General features: G+C 41.8%; 5 protein-coding genes across 9 annotated transcripts; 2 read left to right on the top strand and 3 right to left on the bottom strand.

Moving 5' to 3' along the window:
* The first annotated feature begins 219 nt into the window (after positions 1 to 219).
* Positions 220 to 3,864, top strand: LOC115623916 (protein takeout). Its single transcript, XM_030518472.1, has 6 exons — positions 220 to 416; positions 475 to 614; positions 700 to 912; positions 3,052 to 3,289; positions 3,348 to 3,487; positions 3,557 to 3,864. The coding sequence occupies exons 1-6, from the start codon at positions 220 to 222 to the stop codon at positions 3,862 to 3,864; spliced, it is 1,236 nt and encodes a 411-aa protein (XP_030374332.1).
* An 822-nt stretch (positions 3,865 to 4,686) lies between these two features.
* LOC115624139 (protein bag-of-marbles) lies at positions 4,687 to 6,503 on the bottom strand. Its single transcript, XM_030518735.1, has 3 exons — positions 5,973 to 6,503; positions 5,548 to 5,918; positions 4,687 to 5,338 (listed from the first exon to the last, which is right to left on the bottom strand). The coding sequence occupies exons 1-3, from the start codon at positions 6,431 to 6,433 to the stop codon at positions 4,848 to 4,850; spliced, it is 1,323 nt and encodes a 440-aa protein (XP_030374595.1). The 5' UTR covers positions 6,434 to 6,503; the 3' UTR covers positions 4,687 to 4,847.
* Positions 6,504 to 7,066: 563 nt separating this feature from the next.
* Positions 7,067 to 8,160, bottom strand: LOC115623696 (40S ribosomal protein S27). 3 transcript variants are annotated; one of them, XR_003995425.1, is made up of 4 exons: positions 8,109 to 8,160; positions 7,439 to 7,658; positions 7,292 to 7,382; positions 7,067 to 7,226 (listed from the first exon to the last, which is right to left on the bottom strand). XR_003995425.1 is itself a non-coding variant. In XM_030518171.1 (3 exons), exons 1-3 carry the CDS (start codon positions 8,112 to 8,114, stop codon positions 7,354 to 7,356), a joined length of 255 nt encoding a protein of 84 aa, XP_030374031.1. In that variant the 5' UTR covers positions 8,115 to 8,160; the 3' UTR covers positions 7,287 to 7,353. The 3 variants fall into 3 exon arrangements, 1 of the variants encoding a protein (XP_030374031.1); XR_003995426.1 differs by having other exon boundaries at positions 7,067 to 7,229; XM_030518171.1 differs by lacking the exon at positions 7,067 to 7,226 and having other exon boundaries at positions 7,287 to 7,382.
* Positions 8,161 to 8,618: 458 nt separating this feature from the next.
* On the bottom strand, positions 8,619 to 9,870 carry LOC115624199 (40S ribosomal protein S27). 2 transcript variants are annotated; one of them, XM_030518802.1, is made up of 4 exons: positions 9,737 to 9,870; positions 9,073 to 9,292; positions 8,973 to 9,016; positions 8,619 to 8,869 (listed from the first exon to the last, which is right to left on the bottom strand). In XM_030518802.1, exons 1-3 carry the CDS (start codon positions 9,740 to 9,742, stop codon positions 8,988 to 8,990), a joined length of 255 nt encoding a protein of 84 aa, XP_030374662.1. In that variant the 5' UTR covers positions 9,743 to 9,870; the 3' UTR covers positions 8,619 to 8,869; positions 8,973 to 8,987. The 2 variants fall into 2 exon arrangements, with proteins under 2 accessions (XP_030374662.1, XP_030374661.1); XM_030518801.1 differs by having other exon boundaries at positions 8,686 to 8,869; positions 8,939 to 9,016.
* A 499-nt stretch (positions 9,871 to 10,369) lies between these two features.
* LOC115624197 (E3 SUMO-protein ligase RanBP2) lies at positions 10,370 to 20,664 on the top strand. 2 transcript variants are annotated; one of them, XM_030518800.1, is made up of 6 exons: positions 10,370 to 10,682; positions 11,091 to 14,184; positions 14,564 to 17,886; positions 17,953 to 18,832; positions 19,229 to 20,152; positions 20,229 to 20,664. In XM_030518800.1, exons 1-6 carry the CDS (start codon positions 10,611 to 10,613, stop codon positions 20,534 to 20,536), a joined length of 8,601 nt encoding a protein of 2,866 aa, XP_030374660.1. In that variant the 5' UTR covers positions 10,370 to 10,610; the 3' UTR covers positions 20,537 to 20,664. The 2 variants fall into 2 exon arrangements, with proteins under 2 accessions (XP_030374660.1, XP_030374659.1); XM_030518799.1 differs by having other exon boundaries at positions 10,374 to 10,682; positions 17,953 to 18,841.
* The last annotated feature ends 112 nt before the right edge of the window (positions 20,665 to 20,776 follow it).

Here is a 20,776-nt window from a genome sequence, read left to right on the forward strand (position 1 = left end):
TCTAAAAAAATCGTAAAATTACCAAAATAAATAAAATGCACGGTCCTGTAGTTGTTGAAGTCGCGTTGCTGCTGAGCAGTGTTTTCCTTTTATGTGCTGCAGTCGAAAATGAGTTACGTATGTTAATTTTCTTTTTCCCCCACAAGTTCGTTGCCTAAGTCTTTTGTTTTGCAATCAGCTGCCGGGATTAAACAATGCACGCTTAATGACGAAACGTGTATGAAGGATGCGATGCAGTATGTGCTCAGCACTCACGCCCAAACTGGTATCAAGGAACTAGGTTTGGTGCCCCTCGATCCGCTGCATATCAAGAAATTACAAATGGGTCGTAATCCTACTAGTTCGGTCAGTGTGGATTTGGTGTTCAGCGAGGTGGACTTGTTGGGATTGCAGCATGCTAAGATGAAGCATTTGAAGTGAGTGGTTTACTGTCGTTACTTAAACAATAATCTCACTTGCCATCCATTATCTTAGGGGCTTCACCCGAGATCTAAGCAAGCCCATTGAATTTGATTTGGTTGTACCCAAAATTGTGCTCAAAGGTCCCTACTCAGTCGATGGCAGAGTCCTGATTCTGCCTATTACTGGCAAAGGGGATGCCGAAATACTTCTGGGTAAGCATGCAACACAGTTAATACACGAAATAACTTAGAAAACAACATATATTATATATATAATATATTGTTTGATTACGAATAGAAAAATCACACTTCCGCTCCATACTTAAGTTGAAAGCGCTGCCGAAGGGTGAGGGTCAAACATTCGCAGAGGTCGTCAGCATACAGCTGATTATGGAGCCGGGTCATGTCACCTATAAGCTGGGCGGTCTCTTTAATGGCCAGAAGGAGCTGAGCGATAACTTGCACGTGCTCATCAATGAGAATTGGCAGGAAATCTTCAACGAGATCAAAGGTGATATGGGCCATGCTATTGCTCTAATTTTCAAATCGGTACTAAACAGGTTCTTAAGCAAGCATCCACTGGAATATCTGTTTGTTGACTTTTAATTATTTCCCTGTGATTGTTAACATACATGTTTTATAATAAAACATAAATTTGAGTTTTGTTTTCAAACTTAATTGGCTTTTTGGCATACAATTATTGTTAACTTGTAAGTAAAGGCTTCTATGTTTGTTTTCGATTAATATTTATCCACTTTTAAAAGCTAATTCAAAGTATTCTTTTAATTAGCCTCACTCATTAATATTTAACAGAACAATTATTTTTAGGCTTGAACAGGTTTGTTTAGATTTGTTTAACAGGGTTTTAATTAGATTCGTTTGTTGCTGTTGTCTACGTTTGAAATGTTTAGGAGTGTATCAAGATACAAATGTTGCTATCGTTAGAAACGAACAGAATCTTTAGAAGCTATACTTATGAATCAAATAATATATATTTTAAATAATCCTGCCCAAGAATATATATAGTTTGTGGGGTCTGCCACGCCTTCTTCTTTATGTTACATACATTCGCACAAAACTAGATATTTTAAACTCATTTCACTGCTGAAGCTTTATCTGCTTGTAAGTATTTAGCTATAATAATAATAATATTATATTAATATAAATTATTTTTTTCAAGTAACTTTAAAAATGATTTATATCCAATATTTAGTATATGAATTAACCTAATTTTCGGAACTGATTATTAGAATTTAGAACTAAAACTACTAGTTTTAAAAAAGAGTGACTTGGGTAAGCCGAGTCGGCAGAGACTTTAAAGATTTTATACTACTATAGGGTGTACTAAGTCTGACTCTCCACTTTGTTGGCCCTAATGAGTGCTGTTGTAAGTTTAATGCACAACATGCATATATTAAAGTAATGCGCATTATTTAAAGCGCACTTCGAAGGGAGGAAGCAGGTTATTACAAAATGTTGCTGAACATAGCAATAAAAGGATGTCAAAGGTTCAACGTTAATGTATGCGAGTGTGAAGGGAGTGAGCGGTATTTTAAAACAAGTTCGCTACTAAAAAACTTACCCTATAAATAAATGGATTTGAACTCGTCTACTAAGTGTAGTTTATTCAATGTACACTAATAATGATTCTTTCTACATTGATTTATAATCAGGTAGTGGGTTTCTTTGTTTGGATGTTATAAAAATGAATTATGAGTATGATGATTTGTTTGCATTATATGTCGATTGTACTGGATTGTTTTTGTTTTTTAATAATATGGATTTTAATTTAGTTATTCATCGAATAAAAATTTAATATTTTTTTGAAATGGGTAAAAAGTGAAAATGAAAGTAATTTTGTGATAAATAACTAATTTAGAATACAGGCTTTGGAAGGATTTAAGGAATTTATAAAAGTGGTATGATCTTAAGAATCTTTTACTTTAAGATGACTTTTTTGGAAAACTTTGAGGTCATAGTTTCCTTGGAATGGGCTTATACATTTTTCTTCTCAATTTTAAAGTGATTATTTAATTTTCTAGGCCATTAAAGAACAGCATTTGATTAAATGTAAAAAGGAAAAAAAAATTCTAAAATAATAAAAGCTGAATAATAACACAAAACAAGTTAAAATAGCAGCCGTAACGGCAGACTTAAACACAAATTAGAGATTTAGTACAGCTTGTGGCTTGCAAAACAGCTTGATATAATTCAATATTCAAAGATGTGTGCTGAATATTGTGAATTGAGAACAATTCTTTGTTTTAGTAGCGAAACATTATCACATCCACACAAACTAATGAAGTCAAAGCGAGCGAGCTACAACGATTACAGCAACAACAAAAGCACAAACCCCATTTTAATTAAAGCCTCCATTGTGACAAATAATGAACCTATATAAGTAGCCGCACGTTAAGGCGAACTCAACAGTCGTCAGGCAGCAATTGCCGCAGTGAAAGTGAAGATACCTTTTCTAAAAAAATCGTTAAATTACCAAAATAAATAAAATGCACAGTCTTCTAGTTGCTGAAGTCGTGTTGCTGCTGAGCAGTGTTTGCCTCTTAGGCGCTGCAATCGAAATCGAATTACGTACGTTAATTTATATTCCTTCCCGCATGTTCGTTGCTTAAGTCTTTTGTTTTGAAATCAGCTGCCGGGATTAGACAATGCACGATTAACGACGAAGCGTGTATAAAGGATGGAGTGCAGTATGTGCTCAGCACACATGCTAAAAACGGCATCAAGGAACTGGGCTTGGTGCCCCTCGATCCGCTGCATATCAAGAAACTGCAAATGGGTCGTAATCCTACTAGTTCGGTCAGTGTGGATTTGGTGTTTAGCGAGGTGGACTTGTTGGGATTGCAGAATGCGCAAGTGAAGCGTGTGAGGTGAGTGGTTCACTATTATTTATTAAACATTAAGTGCACATGCAATCCATAATTTTAGCGGCTACACTCGAGATCTAAGCAAGCCCATTGAATTTGATATGTTTGTTCCCAAAATGGTGCTGAAAGGGCCCTATTCTGTCGATGGTAGAGTGCTGATTCTGCCTGTTACGGGCAAGGGAGATGCTCAAATTGTTTTGGGTAAGCACGCAACAGAAAATATATCATGAACATACTCTACGTACTTATATTGTATTTGATTGTGACCAGAACAATCACACTTTCGCGCCAAACTCAAGTTGAGGGCTGTGACGAAGGGCGATGGTCAAACATACCTGGAGGTTGCCAATATTCATCTGAATATGGAGCCGAGACATGTTACCTATAAGATGAGCGGCCTGTTTAATGGCCAGAAGGAGTTGAGCGATAACCTGCACCTACTTATCAACGAGAACTGGTTGGACATATTCAACGAAGTCAAAGCTGATATGAGCGAGGCTGTTGGCCTTATTTTCAAAGCAGTACTAAACCGAACTTATGGCAAGATTCCAATGCAGTATCTATTCGCTGACTTATAATTATTTCCTTGCTATTGTTAGGCTTAAGGGTTATTTGTTTTATAATAAAACACACATTTGAGTTTTGTTTCTCTATTCAAATAAATGAATTCGTATCTTGTTGGCAACTTATAATAAAGAGGTTTTATAAATACAAGTATGTTGTTTAAAATCTGTATCCCCTTTTAAAAGCTTCTTCAAAGTATTCTTTAAATGAATATAAATCATTCATTTTCACTCATAGGTTTACCAATGTTTTCTGCCTTCAAGTTTACTTTTCTTTTATTTTTTTTTTAATCTTATATTATTAATACGATATATAGCATATCCGACATTTATTTAGCACCTCAACTACTTTTAAATTCTATTATTAAATAAAATTGTTTTTATAAAAATTGAATAGGTATTTGTTCACTTCTCAATAAGCTAATTTTTTTTATTTAAAAGTTGAACTAAAAAGTGTTGTGTGTGCCGAACTTTGGGTTTGTGAAATTTGTAAGCGTAATCAATTTATAGTTTTCCTGATTAAATCATAACTCAATACCATTTTGGATTTATTACAGTAACAAAATATTCAATACAATACAATTGAATTCAATTCAATCATAATTCATTCACTTTTCACATTCAGTTTGTCGCTAATTTTTGTTTTTTTTTTTTCAATTCAGGTTAATCTTAAACTCATTTTCTGTTGTTTCTCAATTTGTGTGTTAATATGAACTTAATAATACTTTTGATTTTTAGCTTAATTTTATTTATACAATTGTGGTTTTATCACCACAAAGGTTTAAAGTTTTACAACTTTATTTGAACATAAACGTCAAGCAAGCTTGTTCAATTTACTTTTAAAGTACTTAATTTAAAATTTTTAATTGGAGATCTGAATACGAAACAAGTTTTCATTTAATGAATCGAAAACAAAATATACATTACATCAAATTGAGAAAGAAAATAGATGCAAGCATTCATTCTGAGAAGCAAAGGAAATCAATTTTCACTTACGGCTAGCCCCTGTAGATTTGGGGATAATGTCTGCGATGACTTATCTTCGGTGGCGATGTGGGCACCTCAATAATATCAACATCGGCCCACAACTCATATTCTCCGCCAATCGTGCCATCGAGCTGTGTTGTTGCCTTATTTTTGGTATTGAATTGGGCAACAATTTCCGGCGGAAAGTAGTTCTCAGGCATTTGAATGAGTGCATTCAAAGTGTCCTCAAACTCCTTGGCACACATCAAAACATTTTCCAACTGGTATACCTCAGCCAGGAACTGCTCCTCGGGTGTCATTTGTGGCGACTGCGACGCAGCCTGCTTTTCATCTTCGCATGCTTCCAAAGCGAATTTATTAGTAGTCTCACGGCTCTCGGTCATGGCCAGGGAGTAGCGATGCTCTTGATCCATTTCCCAATTGAAAACAAAGATGTTGATATAGGCCGCTCGTATCGATTCACGCAGTTTCAACATCACCTCCTCCAATTGTGTGGCACAGGCTGTGGGGAGAAATCGTAATACTAATATTAGTTTTAAATTCATAGTATTGTATTCTAAAATTCTGAAATGTTATAAATCAATCATATTATTAAGGTATGATTTAAGCAGGAAAACTATTAATTGTTCACGTTTTAAAAGCTAAATATCGTTTTGAAATATGTCTACTTAATAAAAATACTAATGTATTGCCTTCTATATTTTAACTTACCCTTTGCCTTGGAGTTCACAAACTTGCCCTTAAAGTGCCGCATTTCGACGGTGCTAAATTGTCTTAAAAGCTGCGTCCAGGCCGTTGCTGCACACAATAAATCGTCGCACTCATTATATTTGACTAAGTCGAAGTGTCGGTTCGACTCCAAGACGCGACGTTGGGCGCCTAAAAAGCGCTCACATTTGTTGACCAGCACCATCACCTGATGGCGCACATTAATGCTTTTGGGCAAAGTGCATTTCTTCGGCCAATCGAAGAGATAGTCGGATGGCAGAGCGTTCATTTGAGAGCTCGGCAACTGGGAATTCAGATGGTCGTGCAACGAACAAAATAAATTCATGAGCCGCATGACAGGATTGTGCTCAACGCTGGGTGAGGAGGAAATATTGTTAACTACACCAATCACAATTAGATATACTCACCCATCGCAGTGCAAGCCAATGGACTTTAATTTTTCCATTGATATTTCTTCTTCCCCATTGCTGGGATTGATCCAAACATTTAGCTCTTGTAGTTGTTGTTGCTGTCGCGAGTTTTGGCGCGCAACAAATTCATGAGACTGTATGTCGCCACCTGACTGTGCATGTTTTTTGTTACCAACAAAAGCGCGCGAATGTTTCGGCAGCACATTAAGACAACCATAGCCATGAAACTCCAATACCGGAGCATTCGCATCTAAATTTAACTCGGCAAAATTACGCTTTAATTGCGCCAAAACACCTTTGCTACTGCCTCCCGGTCGCTGGCTCTGTACGTTTGACGACTCCTCGTCCACGCCTTCGGTGAGAGAAATTAGCTGAGTGCTTAGGTGCTGCATATTGAGAGAAAGTTGTATATCGTCGGAGTCCGTAAAATCAATGCACTCAGTCGCATTCTCATTCATATTTATCGCACGAAATGTAATTTAGAATGTGTAATTTTTTCTATTTAATATAAACGGATTCTCCTTTACGTGGAATTTTTGCATCGGCGCCAAGCTGTCTGGAGCGCGCGAATTTAATGTCTACAGTGCTAGACAGAATTGAACTAGGCTCGATAATAGTTTTGTAGCAGGTAGCTTCTGTGACATTTGTGTGATATTGCTATCGATAAAGTACGAGGGATGGAACACAATTTGTAGTCGCGCGAAATGGCAATATTTCAAATTAAAAGCCGTTTATATTCGCACTTGACAACGACAGACAGGTGGGATGGGTTGGTTAAAAGAAGCTGCATAATCATAGACAAAAAAAGTCATTGAGCAGGGCTATTAAAATTACATTAAGACCCATAATGACGACATTCCCCTAAGTCTGCTGTATACAAGATATATCATGAACGAAATATTTGGTCCAGCCAAAATGCCTTTTTGTTTAGCAAAACACACGCTTAGTCACAATTACTATTTTAAAATATTGCAGTTAAATACTGCACCCCGTATAGCAAAATATACACTTTGATTACATTACCAATCACAATTTTATAATATTTTAATCTACAGGAAGGATCACATCATTAAAATGACAAAACGTCTATATTACATGTTTATCTATTTTATAGCCAGTGTTGGGTTGAATTTAGGTAGTCAAGATGTGTCTCAAACACAATTGTTGTTATAAAACTACCTTTACTTAGATAACACAGATGCTGCTTCTGCTGCCACTAATCCTGCTCTCGTTGGACATTTGTTGTATTTGCTGCTAGGAAAGAAAATCGGCGATTAGTTTAAATGAAAGCCTTGTCGATTCTTCAGTTTATTTACGTTTTTTCTTAGAGTTTTTATTAAAAAATGATTATATTGTGGTTCAATTTGAAGCAATCCATTTACTGTGGCTTCCTACGGAACGAGCAGCCTGCAATGAAAATGGGATTGGTTTGTTGGTTGATTAAATATTTCGAGCTTCCATACCTTCTGTCAGCTTAGCACGTCCTCCAGTAGGCTGGCATAGAATGGTGGCGCAACCTGCGCAGACCACAACGCCTTGTGCGTGACTGAACACAGTTGTAATTCTGTAGCATCCAGGGCACTTGACGTCCATGAAGTAGGAGTTGGGGTGCTGGACCAGGCGCTTTAGCTTGTGCTTACGCTTCTCCTCAGCGGGCAGAGGGTGCAATAAATCTTTTGCTAGCTGCAATAAGACCCAAGCAAAATTATCACTGATGAATTCAATCGACAGGCCAAAACAAATAATAGCAACAAATTTGCAATGCATTATTTTTTAGGTTATGTTATATTTGCTTGCATTGTACTCAGTTGATTGCTGCAAAGTTTCTTTACTAAAATAATTCTGAATTCACTAATTCACAAGTCTGCGCAATGCATACATATGTTGCATTCCCATCTATTGCACTAAAAATTTACCGCTCGCCATGCGTGCTTCACGAACGCACACACACACGCACATACACCAGGGCAGTGCGACCACGCAGAGTGGACTGCATTTTTGAGGGGTTTGCACGAATGTTTTCACAGCACAACCACCTTTCAATATAGCGAGATTTGACCATCACAGCTCTCGCGTATGCATTTGCAATTTATCGCTTTTTTAATGAATGTTTTAGTAAAATTCCACACCCACCGGCATGTTTTTTCTTTCACAGCTAACACGGGAAAGGAAGTAAGATAAATCGCAGCCAACTTAATAAGCAGTATTTTACATTATAAAACCCTAAATATTCCCAAGGCAACGCTGCAAATAGTTTTTTTTTGACGCCCTCCAGCACTGAACTAATACCTAGTGCGCGATGCCTAATATCGATATACATATATATTTATTGTTTTCAAATCGAAGTGTTTTAAGAATGCGAAAAAAATTTAATATATAATGATTTTAGTACTCGCGATGTGTTTTTAAAATTATTCTGTTTTTTGTATATGTTTTGAGCAACAATCACCGTATGTTCTAGGAATAAACTGCACAATGACGATATTCCCCCTAAGTCTGCTGTATACAAGTTATATCATGAACGAAATATTTGGTCCAGCCAAAATGCCTTTTTGTTTAGCAAAACACACGCTTAGTCACAATTACTATTTTAAAATATTGCAGTTAAATACTGCACCCCGTTTTGCAAAATATACACTTTAGTTACAGTACCAACCACAATTTTATAATATTTTAATCAACAGGAAGGATCGCGAGATTGCATACATCATTAAAATAACAAAACGTCTATATTACATGTGTTTATCTATTTTATAGCCAGTGTTGGGTTGAATTTAGGTAGTCAAGATGTGTCTCAAACACAATTGTTCTTATAAAACTACCTATACTTAGATAACACAGATGCTGCTTCTGCTGCCACTAATCCTGCTCTCGTTGGACATTTGTTGTATTTGCTGTTAGGAAAGAAAATCGGCGATAATTTAGTTTAAATGAAAGCCTTGTCGATTCTTCAGTTTATTTACGTTTTTATTAAAAAATTAATAAATTGTGGTTCACCTTGAAGAAATCCATTTACTGTGGCTTCCTACGGAACGAGCAGCCTGCAATGAAAATGGGATTGGTTTGTTGGTTGATTAAATATTTCGAGCTTCCATACCTTCTGTTAGCTTAGCACGTCCTCCAGTAGGCTGGCATAGAATGGTGGCGCAACCTGCGCAGACCACAACGCCCTGTGCGTGACTGAACACAGTTGTAATTCTGTAGCATCCAGGGCACTTGACGTCCATGAAGTAGGAGTTGGGGTGCTGGACCAGGCGCTTTAGCTTGTGCTTGCGCTTCTCCTCAGCGGGCAGAGGGTGCAATAAATCTTTTGCTAGCTGCAATAAGACCCAAGAAAAATGATCACTGATAAATTCGATCGACAAGCCAAAACATTAACAACAAAATTTGCAATGCATTATTTTTTTGGTTATGTTATATTTGCTTGCATTGGGCTCAGTTGATTGCTGCAAAGTTGCTTTAATAAAATAATTCTGAATTCACTATTTCACAAGTCTGCGCAATGCATACACTCCTTTTGCACCAAAAATTGACTGCTCGCCATGCGTGGCTCACGAACGCACACACACACGCACATACACCAGAGCAGTGCGACCACGCAGATTGGATTGCAGTTTTCAAGGGTTTGTACGAATGTTTTCACAGCACAACTATCTTTCAGATACACTACAATACAGCGAGATTTGACCATCACAATTCTCGCGTATGCATTTGCAATTTATCCATTTTTTTATGAATGTTTTATTAAAATTTGCACCCACCGGCATGTTTTTTCATTCACAGCTAACACGGGAAAGGAAGTTAAATCGCAGCCAACTTAATAAGCAGTATTTTGCATTATAAAACCCTAAATATTCCCAAGGTACCGCTGCAAATAGAGTTTTTTGACGCCCTCCAGCACTGATCTAATACAAAGTGCGCGATGCCGAATATCGATATACATACATATTTATTGTATTCAAATCGAAGCGTCTAATGAATTCGAAAAACATTTAATATTTAATTAAATAAAATTTGCTGCAAATTGTTTGTAATGATTAACCATTAATTTAGTACTAGCGATGAGTTTTGAAAACTCAATGTTTGATGTATATTCATATACATGTTTTGAGCAGCCGTATGTGCTAGGAATAAACTGCTCAATGTGAAAAATCGAAGGTAGCACAGATTCTGCCTAATGCCTGCTGCAACTGAAATAAATAATATAATTTTATACATTTCAATTTCATTTAAAATTCAATTAAATTGTATACACAAAATTTCTTTCTTATATCGGCGAAACTTACGCCGATTGGTAAACCGATATACCGACACATAGCATTTCGCACACCACTAGGCACATAATCTTTCTTACATTCGGTCGATGTGCTAAAACATTTAAACAGTATATAATCCAGAAGTCTCATATTATATTGCATTATTCTGGAAAACGACTAAATTGACAATCAATAATATCAATTCGATTGAATAAATTAAGTGTTTTATAGCAAGAGAAAATAATATAAGTGCAAGCTCGCCGCTTGCTCGTCTGTTCATGACGAGTGAATGTAAAAACGAAGCGCCGACAAGCACATTTTTGCAACTAAAGCAATTACCAAATTGAAGGTGACAAATAGAAAACCCAAAGACATTAAAATGTTTACAACTCGAAAGGAAGTGGACGATCACGTCCACAGGATGCTCAGCAAGTTGCCGTTCGGCTCTGAAGTAAGTGTAAAGGAATTTTTAATGATGTGTACATGCAGTTGCGAAATCGAGGCTCGTTGCCGCCATTCGTCTGCTTGTTTGTGTGTGTGTTCGACGGCGTCACTAAGGTGGCCTTTGTATGCATATATGCATACATACATGCATATGTATGTATGGATGTTGGTATATACATACATATGTGCGTTTTTTTTTAAATAAAGTTAAAAGCGGGATTCCTAAGTTTTTTACACAAGCGGAAAATTTGGTCCTTTCCACATTTTTGTTTCTCTATTGTTAACGATTAAGAAAGGAGAACGTAATTTAACTAAGAAGCAAATTGAGGTTAGGTTTTCATTTAGACGCCGGCAAGCGGCGCTGTTAATATTTGAATGAGAAAGCAAAAATACTAAGTCATTTTTACATCCACAGCGCGATATCAAAGGACTGACTGTGGCCAAGCTCTACAATAAAATTGGGGAGTATCCTAAGGCCATTGAATACTTAAATTCCTATCTGAAGATCAAGGACGAGCCCTTGGCACACAAATTAATTGCGCATTGCTATAAGCTGCTGAAAACGCCCGATCGAAACAAAGCGCTACACCATTACCAGCGCTGCATTCAGCTGAGTCCACGGCAGGTGGATGTGATTAAGGAGGCCTGTCAGTTGCTTCTAGATGACGAGAATAGCAAAGGAGGCGTTTACAGTGACGAAAAAGCCAAATACTGGTGCGAGTTGGCCACCAAGGCTGGTTTGGCCGAAAACGATTTGGTTTACGCTCTAAATAGCAAGCTCGCGCTCAAGGAACATAAAGGCGGAGGTGGCAGTGCAGCAAATAACGGCGAGGAGCATAGCATGGAGATGCTGCTGCTTAAGGAGATACAGTCACGGCCACAGGATATGTCAGTGCGTGTCCGCCTGTTGCGAAACTATGTGGAAAAGCGTAAGCTGGATGATGCCTTCACCTACATCCAAAAAATAGAGCACGAAATGAACACTTCAGGTGCGAGCAGCGATTGGCACAATGCCGTCTGGATGGTGCTCAGCAAAATTGAGCAAATTAAGGACACGAAGCGGGATTGGGCCTTCTGGCAAATTACACTACACACACTCGAACGTCTCATCTATTTAAGTTTGGGTGGTGACGATGGCAACACGGGCATAAGCCTCCCAGAGTCCAGTGGCATTCTATTCAAGTTTGACCAGTATCTGCACAAATTTAGTCTGAACTTGGAGCGTCGGCCGCAGGAAACGCCGCAAAATGAGCTCCAAAACTACTGTTTGGAACATTATGTCGGCCAATTGCTATTGCATGCCGCCACATTGCTTATCAAGCGTGAGCTGTTGAGTAATAAAAACAAATGGCGCGACACGATGCGGAATGTGTTGCCATTGCTCTTCCTCGGCTATCAAATAAATACAATGGGCAGCAAGTCGAATCATTGGATAAAACACTGCGAAAGCAGTGCCAGAAAATTGATAGAACAATGGCGTTTGGAGGGCGCCTTTCGAAGAGCCCAATTGGGTCGCACGCTGTTTGGTTGCGTGCAGGAACAACAGAGCGCCACCGTAGGCCAGGAGAACCAGTCGGATTTCAATTTAATCGAATGCTCGCAGCCCACAGGACTCTGGCAGAACAGCGATGACATACTCTCCTTTGTACGTCAGATATGCCTGGAAAAGACCTGGCGCCGTCAGCTGTTCCAAACACTCTTTACACACGCCGAGCAAAAGCTGAAAGAACAGAGCTCCATGCTCGTCCACTACGCGCGCCTCCAAGAACCGATGTACACTTGGCCGTCTTTGGCAGAGGTTGAGGCCAATGAGCAGCAGGCACTGGCACTGAGGCCCCAATCCCTCTCACATCATGTTTATCTGGCCATGTGCAGTGAGGATCTTGTGGAAGCGCCACGTATCACCTTTTATGAGGGCATGCCCGAGGACTGCAAGCAGAATTTGAGCTATTGCGGTCCCGATTCGCTGTCTAAATTGGACTTGGACACGTTTCTATATGCCGTTGTGCTGCAGTCCCAACGTAAGCTAGAAGTGCAACGCGCAAACTATGATAGTTACAATGTAGGCAGTCGGAGTGCTACCGCCAAACCGCACATGCTGCCCTTTGTGAACATTGCCGCCCAACTGGCCACCGATGAACAACTGAACTGGTGGACTCTGGCGTACAAACTGCACACGCATGCCGCTCTCGAAGGTAATCGCGCCGAGCAACGCACGATACTTCAGTATGGTCTGGAAGCAGTGCGTGGCATCAATGGACCTCGTGCCGATCTCTACATTATATTCCGTTTGGGTCAGTTGCTGGCGGTTCGCGCACAAGGTGTCGTGCACGCCGCTGCCCCGGAACGTGTCAGTTTGGAGGCACGCGCTGAGTCGCTCTACCTTCAAGGCTTTAACATGTTGAAGCGCGAGCATATGCAACAATTTGAGCCCTTGGTGCGATACTTCAAATACGCCAATTCGAATGCAACTTCAGTCAGGAAGCTTGTGAATAGCGCCGCCGAAGGAGCAATTTCCTTTTTGAGCAGCCGCTATTTCAAGGTGGGAAAATACGAGGAGTTCATCGATGAGATGCGTGGTCTTAACCTGCCGATGGCGACATACATGCAAGCCGAGGCTTATCGCATACTCGAGGACTGTAGTCGCACGCCTCGCGTCTCGCGCTCCCGTTTCCTCGAACGTCGACAGGAGTGTCTGCAGCAGACCCAACAGCTCCTGCGCAACGACACAGACCATCCGCTCAGCTCGTTGATTACGAGTGAGCTAATGCGCACCTATCCAGTCGGCATTGGCTCCAACACGCGCTTCAGTCTGGGCAAAAACGACTTGGACCCGTACGGTTCGGATCCACATAACAATTCCAGTGCTTATGAGGACGCTGAGGATGATTTCTATGCGGCTGCCGCACACCAAGTCGCTTCAGTGCCCGCGCTCAATCGCTCGAAACGTGCTCCAGAAACACCGGTCAACCATGAGCTTGAGCAGTCTGTCAAGCAAATGAACAAAGAATTGTGTGTTTTTAAAGAGGATGTGGGTGGGAATATGGAGGCCATGCGAAATGACATCAAAATTCTAACTGAGAAATTTGCCAACCTGGAGGAACTACTCAAGAAGTGTCGCATTAGTCGTGAAACTCCCACTCGCGAGGTAGATGCGGCAGCTGCCGCTGCGGCTCTCGGTCTCGATGATCTCTTCATTATTGACGAGACTTTGGAACAACAACAGCGCGAACAGCAGCAGCATCAACAACAACAACAGCAATTGGCGGCGGTCTCCCAACCAGCTCCTATCCATGCAATGCCCCCGTTTGGTCCCGGCTATTTCAACAGTCCGCATGTAACGCAAGATCGATTCTTCACACCAGCCAGCGCCACTCCTAATGCCTTCAACAGTCCTATTCCCTATAATCAGCAGCAGCAGCAACAAATCTACAATTATTATCAATATATGCGCCCATCTCCGGCAACGCAAGGCCTGCCGCCAAATATGCCGCCCGCCAATCTTTTTGGTAAGTCAAAACCTGAGCAAACGTATGTTTAAGTTTCAACCCAAATGGATTTGATTCGTATTAAACTCTTAAGAGGCAGCGCGCATTTAAATACCGTCATAGGGAATCTTTTGTATATTTAAAAGGCTGCCACGACTTTAACGTAACACGTCTTTTATTTAATAAGCACCTGAGAGCGAAAAAAAGCGGACAACTTTAAATAATACCTTTACATATAGACTTCTGACAACACTAAATTAATTATTAATAACCCCAAAATAATTATTGTTTCCCTGCTCCTAATACCATACAGTAAACCCTAAAGTAGCGTATATAAGTGACCTAGTTCAATAATTTGAGCTATTTTATATTTTTATTTTTTCAATCTTTCGATTTTCAGGTCCCCGCGGTCCGAACTACGGAATGCCTAGTATTTATCCGCCGAATGGCGGTACTTTCATCGATAATTATGGTATGCCGCCTGCAGCTCCACCAATTTTGCCGCAGCAGCCACTACTGCCACCAGTGGCGCCGGTGGCACCTGCAACCACACCAACATTAGGCGTACCCTTAGGTCTGGGCGATGGGAAGACGAGTTTCTTTAACAGCTCACCATTTGCAGCAGCAGTCTCAACACCGACAGCAGCACCGCAGACCAGTGTGCAACCGCAGCCACAATTACCGGCAGTCAAACCAGCTGTTCCACAACAAGTACAGCCACCAGTACCCGCGGCCACATCAGTGTTTAATCGCGTCTTAAATAATCAGCCAGTGGAAAAGGAACCGCCGGCCAATGTGGTGATCACTAATTCAGATCCGTTGCCCAAGCCTGGGCTAGCTGGCTCCAATGTAGTAGCTGTGCAGCCAACACTAAGCGTAACGATACCGTCGCAGCATATTAAGCCAAGTGTGGTGCCGGCCAGTGAACCACCACCAACCACTGCACCCATAGTACCCAGCGCTTTGCCCACGAGCGGATTCAGTTTCAATTTTGGCGATGTCGGTCAAAAGGCGACTGCCAATACTAACAGTGGTACCAACTTCTTCAGTGTTTTCCCGAGCCAAGCTGGCACCGGCGCCACCAACTCGGTGACTACACCATTTGGCAGCTCCTTCACTAATGCGTCACCACCAGCTGACAGTACTACCTTCTCTTTCAAGAATCAAGTGGCTCAAGCTGTGGCTCAGAAGGAAAAAGAGGAAGCTGAGACCAAAACCACTCCCCAGAACGACAGCACCAACAGTGATCTAAACAAAAGCTTCTGCGCAGATGGCTCTGCAGAGTTGGACTATGATCCGCGACCAGATTTTAAGGGCATCATTCCATTGCCTGATGAAATCGATGTACGCACCGGTGAGGAGGATGAGGAGATTATGTTCAGTCATCGCGCTAAGCTTTACCGTCATGCTGAAAAAGAATGGAAGGATCGTGGTACTGGTCTTATTAAAATATTAAAGGATAAGTCTGGTTCGTGTCGTATTTTGATGCGTCGCGATCAGACACACAAAATATGCGCCAATCATAAGATCAACAAGGAAATGAATTTAACCACACCCGTACAGGATAAGGAAGCCAAATCCTTTATTTGGGTAGCCAACGATTTTGCCGATGAGGAACTACGCCTAGAGAAATTGTTAGTGCGGTTTAAGCAGGCAGATACAGCTGCCCAATTCAAGAAGGCCTTCCAAGAGGCAAGCGGTGCATCGGACGTGGTTGACAATAATAAAGGACAAACTAATGGTGAAGCACCATTGGCGGTGACAAAACCATTTGCGCTTTCCAAGAGTACAGCCGTCACGTTTGTGACCAGCACACCTGCTCACAACAATGCTAGCAGTGGTGGTACTGTGACAACAACAACCAATGCTCAACAAGCGGACAACAAGGAAAAGAGCACCCCCGCCGAAGTCACAAGTACCGTGTCCAAGACTTTGTTCGGAGGCATAAATATGAAAGCTGCTGTGGCCGCCACTACCACCACCTCAGGTAGCAACGCGACCTCTATTGTCAGCACCACACCAACCACCAGCACCTCCACAACGGCAGCGACTTCAGCTGCATCATCGCCGTTTGCAAACTTTTCCTTTACCAATATGAACGCCAAGAATGGTGCTTCGCCTTTCGGCATATTAACATTTGGAACCACATCGACAATGTCATCTTTCCTTAATACGGACACCGTAGCTGAGCAAAACAAATCAGCCAACGAAGTAGCGACTACACAGAGTGCGGAAGATGCGGAGGAATATGAGCCAACAGCTCAGTTCACACCTGTCATACCACTGCCGGAGCTAATCGAAGTGGTTACCGGTGAAGAGCACGAAGTGGTGCTTTTCGAGCATCGTGCCAAGTTGTTGCGTTTCGTCAAGGAGAGTGGGGAGTGGAAGGAGCGTGGCCTTGGCAACATTAAGCTGCTACAGGATCGCGACAATGTGAATCAGGTGCGTCTGGTAATGCGTCGCGAGCAAATCCACAAGCTATGCTGTAATCAGCGTTTGCTTAAGAACACCAAATTTAATCCGGCTAAAAACTCCAAAGTGGCTCTCACTTGGGCTGGTCAGGACTACTCGGAAGAGGAGCTGAGCACAGAGCTACTGTGCGTGCGCTTTAAAAACGCGGAGATTTGCGAACAATTCCACAATGCTGTGTTAAAAGCTCAGGCTGCTATGAGCGGTGATGATGATGAACCCACTGAAACGCAGTCGGCGGCATCACAGGAGCAGAAAGTGAAATCAGAAGCGAAAGAAGCCGTAAAACCCGTAGTTAACGCAGAACCCAAGAGTTTCGGCGATGCTTTCAAGCCCAAGGCTGGCTCCTGGCAATGCAGTGGTTGCTATACCACCAACGATGGCACCCAACTTTATTGCCTCTGCTGTGAGGCACCCAAGGACTCAACAGTGCCACCTAAGCAAGCAAGCTTGCAGACAGGGGGTGCCATCAATCTAAGCACCAGCAGCGCAGGAAAGTTCACATTTGGCTTTCCGAGCGGCACTAATAATGCAAACATAACCACCAGCACTGAGCCGAAGCCATTTAGTTTCGGTTCGACAAAACCTGCGGAGAAAACTAGCATCACCAACGTGGTTAGCACCACCAATACCACCAAAACCACCACCGCCAGCGGCGGTTTTGGCGATGCTTTTAAGCCAAAGGTTGGCTCCTGGCAGTGCGATGGTTGCTACACCACCAACGATGCCACTAAGGACTATTGCATTTGCTGCGAAGCGCCTAAGGATGCGACAGTGCCACCCAAAAAAGATAATCAATTGTTGGGAGGCACTGGTTTGCAGCTGCCTGCCACCACCAAGTTTACATTCGGCTTTGGAGCACCAACGACCAGCACTTCCGACACCGCAAGCGTCGGCAGCACCGGAACAATTATGAATAATCTTTCGTCCACTTCAGTGGTGACGAGCAGTATTTTCGGCGCTCCATTGACCAGTTCAAAGAGTGAAGGCACCACCACCACCACCGCAACGCCCTTTGGTTCCAGTTCTTTCAATTTCAAAGCACCCTCACTTCCATTGACAAGCAGCACGCCAGCCTTGGGCTCCAATACCTTTAGCTTCTCCATGAACAAGGCGTCTGGAACGCAGCAACCAAAGAGTCCGTTGGCCGCTGATGCTGATGCAACCAATACTGGCGATGATGAATTGCATGAAGAGGTGGAGGAAGAGGAAAACAACGCCTACTTTGCGCCCGTTATTCCCCTACCTGATAAGGTAAGCTTTATCTATCGGTAAGACTGTAATCTTTCTAACTAACTTTCACACTTCTTTCCCACATAGGTTGATGTTGTAACTGGCGAGGAGGATGAGGAAGTGCTCTATAAACATCGTGCGAAGCTTTACCGTCTGACCGATGGCGATTGGAAGGAACGCGGGCTTGGCGATGTAAAGATACTGCGTCACAGAAAAAATAAAAAGCTGCGCGTGGTTATGCGACGAGACAAAGTCCTAAAGACTTGCCTCAATCATATACTGAATTCTAGTGTAACATACAAGGCGAAGGATGACAAGTCCTGGTTGTTTGTGGTGCATGACTTTAGCGAGGGAGAGAACGTTCTCGAACGCTTTACATTGCGTTTCAAGAATGCTGATGTGGCGAAGGGCTTCGTTGATGCCATTAAGAGTGCTCTAAACGGAACAGCGCAGCCTATAGCGGACGATGAGGATGCCTCCACGAACACCACCGAAGACTCTCTGTGCAGCGCCAACGTTTCCATATCCAACGACCTCAAAGCACTCGCCGATAAATTGAAATTGGATTATGACTTTTTCACCAGCGAAACAAAGTGTCCAGGCTGTCGTGGCTGTGATCCTGACAAATTCAATTATGGATCAGTCTCTCCAACCACAGCAACAAATGTGTCCGCCTTGCCACTTGTTTTGCCAGCTTTACAAATACCGGCGCCGCCATCAACAACTCCAGAAAGTCGTTCAGTACTCAAGCCTGCCGCCTTTTCGCCTGCCACAACTCCAAATGCCAAGAGCTTCAGCCTCTTCGGCTCTGCTGCTTCGGCAAATTCCACTACTGTGGCACCTGGGACACCTACAACAGCAACAACAACGTCAGCGCCCAAGACGGATGCTGTGAATTTCTCGTTTACAAACGCATTCAATGCATCACAGGAAGTCAAGACGCCATCCAGTGGAGGTTTCCTCTTTGGTAACACAGGTATTTTTTTTTATACCGAACAACCGAAGCGTGGAAGAGTATACCAGAAATTAGAAAAAAAAGACGAACTTATAGTTGTATAAATGTCGTATTATGTTCGTCTGCCGTTCCGTCCGACTGTATGAACGTTTATATCTTTTAAGTTATAATAGGTAGGGCCACCAAACTTCATCCACATTTTTCTTAACCATACACAGTCCGAGTTTACTACAATCCATGAACGTCTCATTATTTGATATAGCCATATATGTACAAATATAGCCATAGGAATGATCGGTGGAAAAATCACAAAGTAGTAATACTTTCTTGTCTTTGACGATATTTTAACGAAACAAATTATTTATGTTTATTGTTTTACTAACTTTCTTTTAAATCTATTTATTGCAGAAAAATCCGTCTTTGGTCGGGCGTGCTTTGGCAACACAACAAGTCAACAGTCGATTTTTGGCGGCAACAACTCTACGGCTTCTGACAGTAACAGCACTATGAATATTTTCGGTGGAGCGTTGAATAAGAAGAATGAAGTTGCTACAACAAATCAAACAGAAACGAAGAACGCTACCGAAAACAGCACAAAGTCAATTTTTGGCTCATTTAATACAAATGTAGGTTCAGGAAACTCCCTCTTCTCTGGTGGCAATATTTTTGGTGGTAGTCCCAATACCAATGCCAGCCAAGGCAATTTTTTGTTTGGCTCGGCTGCCAACGCAACTCCGACGCCAACGTTTGGAAGTGTTGCGGCTAAGGAACAGACTACGATTACGTTTTCTGATTTAGCCAATAAAAAGGAAGTCATCGATGATGTCAAGGAGAATAAGGAAAACAATAACGCCAATGTTAAGCCGACGGCTTCTGTGCCACCAGCAAATAGTTTCGCAACGTTAGCAGCCAAGGCAAGCGAAAACAATAATACTGGAAATGCGACACAGACGAACACGTTCGCTGATCTGGCGGCTAAGGCGGGCGACGATTTTGCTACCTTGGCTGCTAAGAGTACTGCGAGTCCGAATGCGTTCCAGAAGTCTAGTACTGGCGGCTTTTTCGGACTGACTCATCAGGACGCATTCAAGAGTTTTTCATCGCCGGCATTTAACGACAGCGCCAAGAATAAATCCCTAGGTGGTAATAATAATGATGCCAGCAATACTGAAGACGCAACCGATGAGAACTATGATCCTCATTATGATCCCATAATTGCATTACCCGATGAAATTGTAGTTTCCACGGGCGAGGAACATGAGACGAAGCTGTTTGGCGAGCGAGCAACACTCTATCGTTTTGATAGCGATCTAAAGGAGTGGAAGGAACGCGGTACGTATAATTCATTCCAAAAATTCAATGGTGTCATTACAAAGTTGGATGTCCTTTTGTCTTATTTCTTTTTTAGGTGTTGGAGAACTAAAGATATTAAAGCATAACGACCTAAAAACTTGCCGCATGGTTATGCGACGCGAGCAAATCCACAAATTGGTATTAAACATGCAGATTGTGGAACGATTCAAGGTTGACTACATGAACAACAACAAAAAGAGTTTTGTGTGGGCGCATTTAAACTACGCCGAGTCTAGCGAAGGCATTTTGGAGCGCTTGGCATGCCGTTTCAGGAAACAGGAGTCTGCGGATAGTTTCCTTGAGGTTATCAACTCATGCATACCGAAGGGCTCTTCGTCGGATGGTTCCACATATGATGTCTAGATGCGCCTGGATTATATAATTACACAAGAATTACGTACGTTAATTTATAGCATCTAAAATTAAATGTAGCATGTATTGATTGTTGTATCCTTGCAAAATTACACGGAATAAAGATACTTTGAAAAAGGCTTGTTTCTCTATAAATGCGCGCCCATATCTGGCAATCTGGCAACACTGCACTGGCGAAAGCAACTCTGCAGTTTTGACACATCAGAGAGTGAGTGAGAGAACGTACTTGGC

This window comes from Scaptodrosophila lebanonensis, unplaced genomic scaffold (genome assembly GCF_003285725.1).
Source record: "Scaptodrosophila lebanonensis strain 11010-0011.00,11010-0021.00 unplaced genomic scaffold, SlebRS2 tig00000053-arrow-pilon, whole genome shotgun sequence".
Lineage (NCBI taxonomy): Eukaryota > Metazoa > Arthropoda > Insecta > Diptera > Drosophilidae > Scaptodrosophila > Scaptodrosophila lebanonensis.

Bases quoted from the DNA above. Each gene is read 5' to 3' on its own strand.
- LOC115623916 (XM_030518472.1), top strand. From the start codon at position 220: ATGAAGGATGCGATGCAGTATGTGCTCAGCACTCACGCCCAAACTGGT. The intron at 3,290-3,347 runs GTGAGTGGTTCA...CCATAATTTTAG, and splicing joins GCGCAAGTGAAGCGTGTGAG to CGGCTACACTCGAGATCTAA. The intron at 3,488-3,556 runs GTAAGCACGCAA...GATTGTGACCAG, and splicing joins AGATGCTCAAATTGTTTTGG to AACAATCACACTTTCGCGCC.
- LOC115624139 (XM_030518735.1), bottom strand. From the start codon at position 6,433: ATGAATGAGAATGCGACTGAGTGCATTGATTTTACGGACTCCGACGAT. The intron at 5,919-5,972 runs GTGAGTATATCT...CTCCTCACCCAG, and splicing joins ATTGGCTTGCACTGCGATGG to CGTTGAGCACAATCCTGTCA. The intron at 5,339-5,547 runs GTAAGTTAAAAT...TTCTCCCCACAG, and splicing joins TGTGAACTCCAAGGCAAAGG to CCTGTGCCACACAATTGGAG.
- LOC115623696 (XM_030518171.1), bottom strand. The intron at 7,383-7,438 runs GTATGGAAGCTC...TTTTCATTGCAG, and splicing joins ACGTGCTAAGCTGACAGAAG to GCTGCTCGTTCCGTAGGAAG.
- LOC115624199 (XM_030518802.1), bottom strand. The intron at 9,017-9,072 runs GTATGGAAGCTC...TTTTCATTGCAG, and splicing joins ACGTGCTAAGCTAACAGAAG to GCTGCTCGTTCCGTAGGAAG.
- LOC115624197 (XM_030518799.1), top strand. From the start codon at position 10,611: ATGTTTACAACTCGAAAGGAAGTGGACGATCACGTCCACAGGATGCTC. The intron at 17,887-17,952 runs GTAAGCTTTATC...TTTCCCACATAG, and splicing joins TTATTCCCCTACCTGATAAG to GTTGATGTTGTAACTGGCGA. The intron at 18,842-19,228 runs GTATTTTTTTTT...TATTTATTGCAG, and splicing joins TTTCCTCTTTGGTAACACAG to AAAAATCCGTCTTTGGTCGG.